The sequence below is a fragment of the Halichoeres trimaculatus genome, unplaced genomic scaffold (genome assembly GCF_033239565.1).
Source record: "Halichoeres trimaculatus isolate MK-OKI-2021-1 unplaced genomic scaffold, fHalTri1.1 fHalTri1_scaffold_12, whole genome shotgun sequence".
NCBI classification, from domain to species: Eukaryota; Metazoa; Chordata; class Actinopteri; order Labriformes; family Labridae; genus Halichoeres; species Halichoeres trimaculatus.
In genome coordinates, this window is record NW_027437190.1 from 3,051,473 (window position 1) to 3,066,496 (window position 15,024).

The 15,024-nt window shown below is 43.5% G+C and overlaps 1 protein-coding gene across 4 annotated transcripts in view; it reads left to right on the forward strand.

The window, feature by feature from the left end:
• The window catches only part of cdk14 (cyclin dependent kinase 14), a 300,539-nt gene that overhangs the window by 141,826 nt on the left and 143,689 nt on the right, over positions 1-15,024 (forward strand). For all 4 annotated transcript variants that reach the window (XM_074682607.1, XM_074682608.1, XM_074682609.1 and 1 more), the window contains one exon: positions 10,769-10,889. In XM_074682607.1, coding sequence (XP_074538708.1) covers positions 10,769-10,889 — 121 coding nt within the window. The remainder of the gene's footprint in view (positions 1-10,768; positions 10,890-15,024) is intronic.

The window sequence follows — 15,024 nt, forward strand, 5'->3', positions numbered from 1 at the left end:
TCAGACACTGAAGCGTTGCCATAAGTTGTCAGTTTCCATCGCCAACCTGGAGCACAGGCTGTGGTCAGGAGCCTGAACTCTTATCTGGGGCCTCTCACACTCAGAATAACCCCCCTGATAGAGCTCTGTGTGTATGTGTGTTTTGGACTCTGTCCTCATAGAGTCCTGTCCTTGGCTGTTTGTAAAGTGAGGACATGTTGCCAGCTTGTTGGAGAGCTGGGGACTTCAGAGATCCAGGTTGTCTTCAGGGACATTTGGAGTTTGTTGTACTCACTCACAGCTCTGATATACTCAGTGTGTGTCCACGTTAGCTGCAGGGAAGGTAAGAAACGTTGTCTGTCACTCCACAGACGATCTGTGATCATTAAAAGAAAAACTCAGAGACTTATTTTCATGAACTGTGTTCAGACATTCAACAGACTGTGGTGTTAAAACAGCTTTTTCAGGTGAGAATGTTGCACCTTTACCCTGATTTGCTGCTATTTTCACACCTTTAGCTGGAAGTGGAGGAGATAACAGAGCTGATGGTAAAGGATTGGGTGATAATGTTTTGGTAGTTGGTGTTGAACTCAGAGAAAAAGGTGTATGAGGATGAGTTTCATAAGCCTGCACCTGAAAACCTCCTTTTTTTTAACTGATGCAAAGGTGCATCACAAAATCACAGTTTGGTCTGCTCAGTGATGTGTTTGTCATGTCTCTGCTGCACTCACTCACTCAGCTGAAAATACACACATCTAAAATGGATGAGGAGCTGCTGCAGGTAAACATCGTTCTGCTTGGCCGTTCAGTGGAAAAGTACGCCCGTGTTTTCTAAGAAGTTCAAAGTAAAGTGAGAGACAGAGGCGGTTAGACAATCGGCTAAGGTTACGTGGAAAGTGAAAGCACACCGCAGCTAGATTTACACCGTCATCGGCTGTTTGCTCTCCTGGATTAAACAGCGTCTGCAAGCGCATCATCAATGGAGCGGTTTCTATTTCTGTCACCCTGGATAGCAGCAGAAAGCTTAAATAGTATGACCAGGATGTCGGCGTTGCTCGTTTCCTGGAAGAAAGGACAGAAAATGTTTGTATTTTTCTTAAACTCAGCTTTATTCTGTGATAAAGTGTGTGTACGAGTGTGTGCACAACACACCACCTGCCACCGTCTCAGCTCATTTCCTGACATAAAGTGGACTGTGATGAGCTCTGCATTATGAAGGTCTACATAAAAACACCACACCATTAAGAACACACACACACACACTCATTATTTCTGCTGCTGGTGTGTGAGGAACTGCAGTTTATTTCAGCCTGGTTTCAGTTTGGACTGTTAAACACACACACACACACACACACACACACACACACACACACACACACACACACACACACGCTGGTCCTGTGCTGTGGCAAGGCGCTGGGTGGAACAGCACACTGGGGAGAGGCAAACAGTCTGCTGCGGCCGCTGCAGCATTCCTCCAGCTCCATTGTCACATTGCTTTTCTCCTCACACATCATTATCCCAGCAGCTGTTCCTCCACAGCACAGCAACACACACTCCCCAGGAAATAAACACACACATCAGCACACATTAGCTAGTAGTTGCTGTGCTCTATGAAAAAACAATTGTTCCAATTAGTTCAGCCAAAGACTGAAGTCACACATCTAACACTTTTTAGGCTTGGAGAGCTTTGAGGTTTGATTCCTGGACCGGGCTGATCCAGAGCTCCAGGTTAGACTCTCTTTAACTCCTGTGAAGATGCTTTAGCTGATGCATTTTATAACTACTCAGGACACACACACATTAACTGTGGTAGGATTCAGACCAGACCACTGACAACACACTGAGAGGAGCATGTTTTTTTTTTTTTGTTTTTTTTTTACATCATAACATCATAAAGGGGACATATCATGCTTGCTTCTCCTTTTCACTATAGGATGCCTGTAAAGCATTTCTGCCCTCAGTAAAAGTCATTTAGTTCCTTCATTGCCCCACAATAGCGTTCTCAATATCCTCATTTTAGGCCATTCTGAAGATCTCGTTGAAACGCTCCGTTTGGAGAATGACCTCCAGCAACCTCCCAACGTCACAGCTCTTTGTGCTCTGATTGGTCAGTTCTACCAGAGGGGCGGAGGGGGTAGAGCCAGGGGCGGTTTTTGCAGCATGGCAGTATTTACAAAATGGCCACATTGAATGGGGCAGACCGAGCAAGTTTGCTGTTTGACAAAACTTCACTGTAAGGCATTGATAGCACTAATAAAATGGCAGAGTGTAGGATACGTCCTTTTGTATTGGACCCCGAGTCAGACCCGAACGGTTCTGCAGCTCAGGAGGAAGAAAATCCACCTGGACACAGATCATCTCAGGACGCTTCAGTGTGGTGAGTCAAACCGGTACTGTAACATGTAGAGTTTATACGTGGAAATATAGGCAGACTTCACCAATAAACTATTTCTATAACAGGGATCCATCCTGCTCCTTCACTTTTCTCTGTCTGTTTTATCCATCATGCTGAAAGTGTAGTCTAAAGATCGCCTCTACCGTCAGCTCGTCACTATGTTATTACCGCAGCATCATTGTGGTCCAGGTTCACAGTGCATGTCAGAACAAGCATGCAAATATCACAGTCTCACAAGTATTACCACGTCTGCTAAAACAGTGTCTTAACTGCTAATTCACCATGTAAAGCCAAGCTGCTCAGCAGAGCAGAGTCCCTACATCCAGCACTCAGTCACTCGGCTCTTGGTGGGTGTATCCTTTGGTGGCGGTTGTGTGACTAACTGACGTCACAGAGGAGGAGCTGCTTTATCAGATTACTCCAATAAAAAGAAAGGATCCTCGTGTCGTCACGAAGGTCGAAATCTCGCGGTCAACTGGCAATGACCTATTTTCAGAGGCATCAAATCTCGTTCTAGGATATCAGAAAAAGTACAATATCTCATTTTTTTGAAATTTCAGGGGGTGAAAGGTCTTGTTTTCAAATTTATTATATTATATGTAAGTATTAAATCAGGGATCAGCATGATATGTCCCCTTTAAGCATGTGTCAATCTCAAGGCCTGTGGGCCAAATGTAGCCCACGATGCCATTTTATGTGGCCCACAAGAGCTTAAAAGGTCTAATTGTCTTATTACATATAAGTTTGAAGGATGCATTGGCCATAAACTACGTTTCCCATTGTATCAACTGATTATGTTACCCACAAAGTGATGGTATCCTGTCAACAGATCGCCTTTTCTGTTGTCATTAATCCCTCAAAGGATGGTGTCAGTACGTTTGACTGCAGGAACTACAAGCTTTAAGTTAGATTCCTCACTGTTAGAATACTTAATGAGTATTCAGTTCTGCTCATGAAAGAGAGAAGGAGGAGAACGTGTTAAAAGACATGCAGGAACAAATCGTTGGAGAGAGGTGGGCCTGCTTCAGCTCCTGGTTCCACTGATGAAGCACAGGAAACTGCCTGAATGAAACATGCTCTTACACCGGTTTGATAAGGTTTGAACATCAACCCATCCTGACTCAGAAAAAAAGCTTTCTGACATTTGAAGTTAAAACTCTTGTAGACGTTTTGTTGTCCCTGGAGAAATAAATTTCCTGCAGTGTTTTGAAGAATCAGGAGATAAGTTCTGTTGAGCTGCTGTACCTTAGAGAGGAGGAGGAGGAGGAGGAGGAAAATCAGTTAAGCTACAAACTGTCTTCAGATTTTCAGCTGAACTTCAAAAGAACAGTGGGCTGTTTCCCTGGGGACAGAGACTATTTCAGTCCTCCTCATTTTTCATCCTCCTCCCTCCCGTTTCCAGCGTCCCCTCTTTCTGTGTGCGGTAGTGATGTATAATTCACCTGTGACCTCCCCCCCACTGCTACCTGCACCACATAGCAGGTCCTCAGATGAAGGTGACTGGAGGTGTGTGTGTGTGTGTGTGTGTGTGTGTGTGTGTGTGTGTGTGTGCGTGTGTGCGTGCGTGCGTGCGTGCGTGCGTGCGTGCGTGCGTGCGTGCGTGCGTGCGTGCGTGTGTGCGTGCGTGTGTGCGTGCGTGCGTGCGTGCGTGTGTGTGTGCGTGTGTGTGTGTGTGTGTGAGAGAGCACGGAGCAGGAGGTCAGGCTTTGAAGCAGTGTCCTCCTCTGCAGGCAGACTGTTGGAGCTGTTAGGGTGAAGGTCAGGGTGGGGTCTCTCCTTCCTGTCGTCATGTAATAACACCTGCAAGGTGATCCAAATGTCAAACCAACAAACTCAATATCAACGCTGCTGCTTTCTATTAGCGTTTGATTGAGACACGTCTCTGTGAGCTCATCCTTCTTTATGACCACCGGTGAGAGGCGATGAAACCAGCGAGCACAGCGCTCCCGACCTCAAGGACAGAAAACTGGACTTGTGTGTTTTATTTGTAAAGCCTAACTGGGGCAAACTGAGGCCCAACTGTTTTATTGGAGATTTTTGTTTGACCCAGTTTAAGTTTGTAGGTCTTTAAGGATCTGGTTGCAACTTGCATCCTTTCAAAATAAAAGCATGTTTCCCTGAATAGTTTGAGTTCCTGGATTACAAAAAACGATTGAGGAATTTCCTCCGCCTCAAGGAATAGTTAATTTTTTACAGCTCAGAGAGTGATATTTCTCCCTGACTACTGTTAATGTGACACTTAGCGATGTTGTTACGCATGCAAACAGTGTTACCATCTTAGTAACTTTCCTGTTGTATTTAGCTACTTTTTAGACCCGTCTGGTGACTGTTTTTCAAAAACAAACAATGCTAGTGAATTTCCTGCAGTTTGGGAACTGACATGAAAACGAGTATTGATCTCAATGAGCAGTGCGTGCTGAGTCCGTCCCCTATCCAAAACACTCACAGACAGACTCCTCCTACTCCTACTCCTACAGACTCCTGAGAAGAAAAAAAAACAAGAATTAACCAAAAAATTCATTTGAGAAAAAAAAAGAAGAATTAACCCAAAAATACATTTGTGGTTGAAACACATTCACAGTGTATTATCACACCCTTTTTGTCTCTCCTACGATATTATTCCTCTGGTCTTCAGCATCTACGAAAATTACATGCAAATGACTTGTTGTGCAAATGAAGCGATGGCGTCATAAGGTGACTTATATAATCTGTAAAAAACATCGCTGTAGAGTGGAAAATCAACACAGATGAGCTAGCTTGGTAGATTTAGCTCATGAGTTATTGATGTGTAACCGAGGGTTTTTAATAACGTCTAAACTGTTGGTGTTAGGTAAAAAAAAAAAAAAAAAAAAACCCACAAGGATGATTTCAACTCGACAGTCCAACTTATTGATCACTCATCTTCATCAACACACTTCTGTTTTCCCTCCAAAATAAAAGCCTTTGAATGCCATTGTTTCACAGGGAAAACTTAAATTCTCACTTCCTTTTGCAGAGACATAAAAAATAGCATACAGATGGAGAAAGTACAACAATACAACAGGAATCATTGTTTTAGTCTGATCACTGCAAGGACTCAAAACCTAATCCAGAATCTGTCTGACTCCTGTTAAAACTCTTCATTTCTAGTCAGATCTTATTGAACTTAAGATAAATCACCTAAAGTCAGTTGGCTTTCACTTGTTTCCAACTTATTATCATTTGAAAAATAATTCCTCTTTAGCTGAACAAAGATATGTTTCATCAGATTAATCGATTAATCGATTAATCGATTAATCGTTGGAAGTCCAGTAGATACTTAACACTAAAATACTCAATAGCTTCATTCCTAATGTTTAATGTAAGTAATTAAGGTATTAGAAAGGTAACATTAAAATACATTAAAAATAAACAGTGGTTTTTAAAGCAATCTCTCCTTCTAATCTTTGGTACAAACAGTTATTAGCACATCCTGTAAAAATATGTTTAAAAATGTAAATGAGCACAATGTTGTCATCCCCTCTTCATCAGATGGGCTGATGAGTGTTTCAAGTCAGGCTGGACAATGTGCATCAGTATTTTTGGCCGCAAAGCCAATATAAGTTTATTTTCACAGAGGTTGATGTGATAGTTTATCCCTGAAAGTGTTACGAGGCATGCTGGGTAATGAAGGAGGCTAAGCGGTGTGCAAATAAGCAGTTTTGTGTTTCTGCCTTTAGACACTTCAGACATGATTTGTACTATTTTGCTCGGGTACACCCTCTGATCTCCCTCTGCACACACACACACACACACACACACACACACACACACACACACACACACACACACACACACACACACAAACACACACACACACACACACACACACACACACACACACACACACACACACACACACACACACACGCACACAGACACAGAGGACAGGACGCCTGCGGTGGAAATGATAGCCTCTCAGTGATGATGCCTTTTATTCTGGGGCAGATCACTGTGTGGAAATTACAGTGCTCGGCTCTGATGAACCCCAGCTGAAGCTCCTTTCTCTTGTGGATGTTGGAGCATAAGGAAATGTTAGAGCCCCTCTCCCTCCCCTCGTTTATCTCCCCCCTCTGCCCTTCTTCCTCCCACTCTCTGAGGAGCAGCAGCAGGGCAGGAAGTCCTTTTTTACCAGGCTAAATGCTTTAATTAAGCCCTCAGACCACTTGGGAAGAGACAGAGCGATAATGCCAACAGCCTCATTAAAGCTGGCTGTGTATGCACTCTGCTCTGTTAGCTGCCATGGGAGCACTGCCACTGGACACTTAACTCATCTGGTTTGGTGTCAAGCTGAAGACAAACGCATACATACTTTGGATCTTACGGAGCCGACTAATAACTGGAGGGTGTGTGTCGTCAGTAGCTAAAGCCGTCGTGTTGTTATAGACAAACCCATCTCTGCACTGTGATGAAACCTGAGCGTGCTCCTCTGGGTCTGTCTGACTGATATCACATCACAGAGCCTCTCACTCTCGAGCTCCTCCATCATCATTTCCACTGAAAAGGCAATCTCAGGCTTGTTGCGGTTGAATGTGCAGAAAGACGGCGCTGCTGAGTGAGTTTGAGCATGGATGCTTCGGCTGTGTTTCAGACTTTCAGGGTTTTAGAAAAGGGGGTGTTTGAAACATCAGGATTTCTGTTCAGCACATTTCAGAGGGGAATAGATCACAATGTCTCAGAGAGACAAATACATACATGAGAATTTAAGATTAATACTGAAAATCTGAAATCTAAGCAAGGGTTAACGTTTTATTTTCAATACAAATGGTCAAATTCGAGTCCTTATGAGCCACATTCACCTGAACCGTCCAGAAAAATATTCCATTCAAGATGTAAAAAGACAAAGATGACGCCTGAATTGCACATAAAGAGCAAAAAAAAAAAAAGAAAGAAACCTGACAATGGAGTAAGAAAAATCTACCTGTTTGAATTTATAATTAAAACATTTCTTTAATTCAGGAGACCCGACAGCGAAGTGTTTCCCTACCCCACTGGCAACATGTTATTAGGGCTGCACGATTATTGCAATCGCAATCGCAATGTCAGCCCATGCAATTCAGATTTTTCTCCATGATAACCAAGCAAGTCTGTAGAATCATCATGACACAACTTTTTTTATTAAATCGCAAGCACAATCGCAATCGCAATATTGTCCACCTAATCGCATATTGCACCTTTACCCCAAATTGTGCAGCACTACTTGTCATACTCACTTAAACTAATTCAGATGTCATATTTGGGCTCTCATTTAGACAAATTTACAGGTCCCTTATTCACAGAGCTTCTTGGAGTCCTCTCAGAGAGCTCCTAACTTAGGGGTCATTTACACGAGAACAGTTATAGGGTGAAAGTTTTGTTGTGTTTTGGCCTCGGCAGAAATGGTGTTTTAGCTGACCTAAAACACAAACTTCTGAAAAGGCCCTCCAGAGTGGGATTTTCTGAAACGCTGCAGACACCGTAAACAGAAAGCCAGAGTTTTCAGTGCTCTTGGCATTCACAAACACACCAGATGATCGGCTCAACTCTACTTCAGTGGAGATCTCCCAAAAGTGGCTTCTGGTCAAGACAGGTATAGCGCCAACTACAGGCCTGGCATGCTTACTACAGTGTTTTCAGTCCCTCAGCATTTCTGTGTGAAGCAATTTTTCATTGTGTAAACAGGGCCTTAGACTAAAGATTCCCAGCACGGAATATTAGCTGGAAGGGCCGTTTACATGGTTCAACAACGGTTTTAGGTTAAAACGCAAAAGTTTGTCTCGCGTTTACATGAAACAGCGTTTCAGCCGACCTAAAAAGCAAACTTTTGAAAACGGCCTCCAGAGTGGGATTTTTTTGGAACGCTGCCGACACCATTACGGTGTAAACAGTGAGCTGGTGTTTTAGTGAAAACGCTGATGTCAGACTCTGCTGTGCGCGAGCACATACAACAGTCCAACAGTACCGTTGTTATGATCATCGTGGACTTCCGCGTTGAGCTTGTGCTGCTGAATCTGCTGACTGTCTTTGACAAAATGTTCATCTGTTGCTCCACTTCTGCACTTGGTAATACCCAATACACCAGATGAGCGGCTCAACTGTATTTCGGTGGAGATCTACCGAAAGCTGCTTCTGGACAAAACAGTTAAAGCACCAACTACAGGCCTGGCATGCTTACTACAGTGTTTTCAGTTCCTTGGTGTTTCCGTGTAAAAGGAGATTTTTTTTCACTGCGTTTCAGCGTTTTCAGATGAAACATCGTGTAAACGGGGCCTCAGGGTGATTCAGGAAGTTTCTGAGAGCAGCTCTGAGCAAAGAGGAGACAGAAACTTTGATCTTGGTGAGGAGGTGTGGTTGACCCTGTTGCTAGGTATGACACAGTCTGCTAAAAGCTGTGATTGGTTGGTAAAAAAAGGGAAAAAAGACGAGGAAAAAAAACCTCCATGTTCCTAGTACTGAACCAATCAGATCATTTGGACTGTGTAAAGACATGTTTAATTGTGAAAATTTTAGGCATTTATGATGAAAGTCAGAAAAAGGAAATGAATTGTGACTCAGCTCTAAAATGTTCAACTGTCTCATCCACATGTCGGTTAAATTGATTAGCTTATTGTTGTGTTTACCATCCATGCTGTTCATGTTACTACTCAATGTGTTTGATTTTAATGGTGGCACAGACTCAGCTGTCAGCACTTCATGTGATTACTTGTGTCCTTTTAAAAGCGGTTGGATTTGGCACAATGGCTAAAACAAAGAGAATGAAGAAAAGCAAAGGCTGCTGTTAGCTCAGCTCGTGTAGGAGAATCAAAGAGTATAGAAAGGGAAACTGGGTCCCGGGATCACAGCACAAGGGAAGAGACAGACTTGAGATCGCATCCCCCAACAAATCAATGAGTCATTCCCTCTTCTTGTGCTCACAAGAGACGAGTGTGAGACGTGAGTAGGTGCTGCGATCCCATGCGAGAGCGGAGATTACAGCACAAAGAGAAGTTGGTCTCAAACAGTGTTGTAGGCTACCATTCAGGCTCTAGCTGCTGACATAGATTTCTTTAATTTTAATTTCCTTAAGAATGCTATGGAGTTTTATCTGCTCATTACCTGAACTGTTAAGGGGGTGGATTAGCAGGTAAACAGCTGTCTCAGGTATCAGAAACTGTGTTTAGTGTGTTGGGAAAGTCTGACACCACTATCAGCTTCTGTTTTGAGGCTTCCTAAAGTCCTCCTCCCTCCTCCATACAGTTTTTCACCTTGGGAGCTTTCTGAAGGCCTGAGACAGCTGTACTGAAAACAACAACTTCTTCTTCACCATGTGTTCTTGTTTGTGTTGTATAACATATAAAATCAATTACTGACACATTCTAAAGCCCCTGTCAGACAAATACCAGATGTTGCATGTAGGAATGGGTACCGGATTAGGTACTTTTATTGGTACCGACCGAATTCTGTGAAAAGTACCGATTCATGTAAAATCAAAAGGTACCATGTTTAGGTACCTAAATGCATCCTTGTGACTGTGAGGGAGTGGAAGAGTAGGAGATTTTCTGTGCTGGACATGAACACAGCATTGCAAGGTTATATATTGAAGAATAAATATGTTAAATAGAAAAGAATTAACATTTTATTATTAAACGTACTGATATTTTTACCACATCAACACACAAAAGTACCAAAAATTGGTACTGTCGAGTACCGACACGGATTGCCAGGTAAGGGGAATCAGTACCGTATCATTTCAAATATGAAAGGTACCCATACTTAGTTGCATGGGTGCTACATCCTGTTTTATTTTGGAACTTCTTGTTGTGATTCCTGCACCTGAGGTCAATATACAGGTTTGCATTATTTTAAAAACATACTTTAGACTTATCCTCTCATGTGCTGCTGCGTGTAGCTGATGGGAGCAACACTCAGGCTGTTGAACCACTGTTGAAACCAACAACACTTTGCCCTCTTTGCCAATGTTTTGAACATGTTATGTAAACAAAGAAAAGCCAATGTAATGAACCTGACTGTAAATGTTCATGGAAACAGAATCTCTTCTTCAGTCTGACAGCTTATGATCACCTCATCCTCTGCTCTCCAGAAATCTTTCTCTGTCTCTTTCTCATCCTTGATCTTAATGGCGTGGGTTGGTTTTTGTTGCCTTAATGAGCCTTTCCTGACCTGTACTCTGATCACCAGAGCTCACTGGTACATGTGTGTGTGTGTTCTCTGTTCAGCAGTGTGTGTGTGTGTGTGTGTGTGTGTGTGTATAACCAGATATCAGGGCGCCTCCTACAGGCCTTGCGTCCGCTCTCCTCCAGTGTTCCTCTTTGTCTGCAGCCGCCTGCTGAAGGTCACTCAATGATAATCATTTCTAACACCGTGTTGTTGTTGTTGTTGTTGTTTCTCCCTCAGGCCTGGCCAGGGCCAAGTCCGTCCCCAGCCACACTTACTCCAACGAGGTGGTGACCCTGTGGTACCGGCCTCCTGACGTCCTGCTGGGATCCACAGACTACTCCACCTGCCTGGACATGTGGTGGGTACTCCTAACACCTGACCCTGAGATCCCCCTCTCTCCCAGCATGCTTTGTGTTACTAATGCTTGGTTTGTTACAGTCGCCCAGTTTATCAGTTATTTTCCTTCCTGAGGGGGAGCCTGTAAATAAATCATGAAGAAGAGAAAAACCGATTAAAACCCACTTATCTGTACCCCGTCCTGACCTGAGGGTGTGTTCTCTGCAGAGTGGGAGATTGTTCTGTGGATGAATCGCTGATGTGTATCTGGGTTTATTCCACATATGTGTGTCTTTGGTCAGCCTTCACCTCTGTGATTCTTCCTCCAGCTGACAGTGCAGATGATGAGGTTCAAATATCACACTCTCATGATGCTCACACACAGTCACAGAAGCCTCTGCAAACACTCTCACACACATGGAGGATGACAAAGATAACCCTGAACCCAATCTTACATCCTGTGCTGTGCAGAACAAACGTTTCTCTACCATATCTTTCTTCATATAAGATGAGGTCACGTCCTCATCTGTGCCAAACCCTCAGAAAACTTCTTACAACAACTTTGCACACAGTGGTAAATGAACCTGAGCACTATGTTTGTATGAAAGCACAGCTGACACAGCAGAAAAGAAAAAACATCAGACATGAACAGTCTTGTTATTTGGGCGTTCATAAAATGCATCATTTTGTTTTTACTCATTCAATTTCTGGTTGCCCAAAAATGTCAATTTCATGTTAGGGGAGGATAATCTTGAGCTTCACTACACAGTGGCTTGGAGCCGGACGTACTTACTAGTTCAGATCGATGGCTGGACTCGAGAGACAGACACAAATTCCAAAGACATGCCAGATGAGCTGACCTTCTCCTCACTTTCCTCAAAGTAAGCTTCTTTTCAAATTCAAATAAAAATACCACAGCGTCCAGGGAAGCTACAATCAATCTGTTCCAGATACTCTTAAGGAATTAGATTGTGTTAGTTATACGTCGCCAGAGGATCTTTATGTTTGTTGGTAGGAATTGAATTCTGGTTATTGAAAGCAAAGGAAAAAAGTATTATTTGAGAGTGTTACTGTGTCCGTGTCCAGCATATGTCCATTAGCACCTCTGAGGAGGGCTCTGCTCCCATTGTCTCTCCTCATATATGGCAGGCCTGGACTTGACTTCAAAGATAAAACAGCAGGAGTGCCTGTGGGCCTGGCTGTTATGCCATGCCCCATGAGGTTGGCCTTGGAGCAGTTAGCCCAAGTTCAAATGTTGCCTGTGGCGTCTTTACTGCTTGTGAAAATTCCCAAACACTGTTAAAAAAAGTTGCTAAAGTGTGTTACTTTACACCACTGTTATGAGTTATCCATCGAGTTTATGAACAGCTCACCTGAGAAAGAGAGGATAGAACACACTGATTAAACTCACAGTGTCCATGAATTAAAAGTCTGGCCGACAACCCTGCGTAATCTGTCTTACCCCTAAATTCCACTGCATGCGCTGCGCCACGCAGCGCAGCGAAGCAAAGCGAAGCGTTGCGCCCCTGCGGAGCACTTAGCTTCCATTGTAATCTACCAGGCAAATTCCACTGTAAGCGCTGCTGAAGCGCCGGCGCGCGCCCAGGTGCGAGAAATACGCTTCAGGTCTATTTTCGGCGCGGCCACTTCCAAACCTCGTAAATTCACTGTCGATAAGAAAGCACTAGACAGGAAATCACTGTGTGAAGTACCCGGAAGATTCCAAATAAAACACAATGCACGAACTCTTGGATGTAAATTTTCCCCATATGTTATAAATACGTCACATCTGAAGGCACGTGCATCAGGTTAACAGTCGGTCGGAGGGTCCTAGATGCAACACAAAGGCATGGATGAAGAGAAGCTGATCTTGGAAGTGGATAAGTTCAACATTCTGTATGATCTGAAACATCCTTTTAATAAGGATACAGGCAGAAAGGACAAGATGTGGACTGACATATCAAAAGTTATGGGAGTGGATGGTGAACGTGTGATATCGCTATTCATACGAGAGCCTGTGACTCTCCGAGACCAGCCCTCCCCCCTCCGGATTGAGCTGGGCAGCGCGCTGCTTCCAGTGAGTTTTGACAATTTGAAGCAAGACCACGGCGCTCCGCTGTGCTGCGCGGCGCATGTGGTGGAATTCAGGGGTTACAGTTGCTGAGTGAGACCATGGTTTTACTAAGAGCATCTGTAACAGCGTTCTCTAACATCTAACTCTCTACATACAGTATGAATATGCACAGCTGTTTTCATGTTGTGCTGTGCCACTTCTGAGCACACAGGTTAGCACTGACATGCTGTCTCAGAGCACATGATCAAATTCATGACAGAAATCTGTCTTAGGTAGGACTCAATAAGAGCTGATCTCTTTTTTTAAGTAACTTTCAAGTTTTAAGATTATTAAGCAATATCAAACAAAAGGGTTGTGTGCTGAAAAACAGCATTTGTGTGATTTGATGATTTAGTGCTGGACACCAGGCTGCAGGCAACTAAATTAAAATGCCCCATGTTCACTCCCTGTGACGTTTCACTGTTTACTGCGTCAGTAGAAGTAAATCATGTTTTTCAGCAGGGGAAGACAGGGTCTGCAGGAGCTTGTCAATCAAAATCCTGCTTGTGAACTACTGTGGGTAAGAGTGGTGCACATTTTGGATGAGAGATCAGCATGGATATGAGGAGAAGATGTGAGATGACGATGATAAATTGCCATATCACTCAGCCCTAAGTCCACTTTTCTTAGGTATTTTTGCTGTTTACGCATTGATATAAAATAATTTTATTTGGGTCTTCAAAGATCATTCAAGATGCTCTGGAAAGGCTGGCAGCCAATGAGTTCATTGCATTAATCTTTATAACGTATTGTTTTGTGGGGTAATTAATTAATCTAATGGACGCGTTAAAATGACAGCGCTTATACATTATACACAAACCATATTTGTCCTTGGTTGAACTGTTTGTCCTCATCTTGATGTTTATTTGAAATGTGTATTCATTATACTTTCCTGGGCCTACCTATGTTTTACGTTCCTTTAACTCAACTGATAAATTGTTCCATAATTTCACCCCTGTGATTGACACACTCATGCTTTCACATCCATGGGTCAGTGATGTTGCTTATAGAGCAGACGCTGTGCCTCAAATTGGGTATTCCTCCTTTATCAGTGTAATAAATGACAGCTCTGCTGATGATGTTTAAAATTTCCCTTATGATTATTCTGCACCCACAAGGTTTTTCCTACAAACAGAACAAAAAACAAACGGTAATAGATCATGAGGACCAAACCAGATATACAGATATTGACTCTGGCGCAGGAATGCTGAATGGTTGGCTTTAAACGAAGCTGACTAAAGCTGCAGTGTGAGAGTCAGAGAGTTCCCCTGGGAGGAAGGAATCTGTTACCACCTCCAGGTCAGACATCCTCCTCTTCATATCTTTTTTTTCTGAAGCTCATACTGCAAAAACTGGTTTTGGGCCCTCAGTCAAGCCTTTTTGACCCCTTCTGTCTGGACAGACGGTCAGCAGGGACGTCCCACAGACCCCAGCTGCAATCTCCACCATCCAATTAAAGAACAGCTGGGGGATTTAGGGTCTGCAGGCAAGGGGATAGTGTGTCTGCTTCAAGGGTATTTTCAGGTGGGTAAATCCACAGGGTGGATTTCTATCCCTCTGAGAATCACCCTGTGACACACACACACACACACGCACACTCTGTCCCTATCCATGTCTCTGTCTCTCCCTCACCCCTGGTCACTTAGGAAGCAGTCTTCCATGAAAAAGCATCTCTTGCAGGACCAAAAGGTCTCACAGATCTGTCGTCCTGCCATGAGAAGCATCCATCACAGCAAACCTACAGGTTACAGGCTGCCATCTGTGAGGAGGGAGGATGTGATGGAAGACGGGAGAGGAAGCGCTTTATTTTTACCCTCCTTAGCACATCAGTGAGCTGCAGCTTTCACACGCCCGTCAATCAGATGCAGAGTTACCGGAGTGTGATGATGCTCAGATAAATGTATAAGCTCCGTTACAATCAGCTTAAATAAGGCTGGTAACTTTATATTCTTCAATTTAACAAACCCAATGACATCAGGATCAGTGCTGTAACAGTGCCTCTTATTTGAAGAGGGGGTGTTATGCTGTTTCATAACTTAAAGGC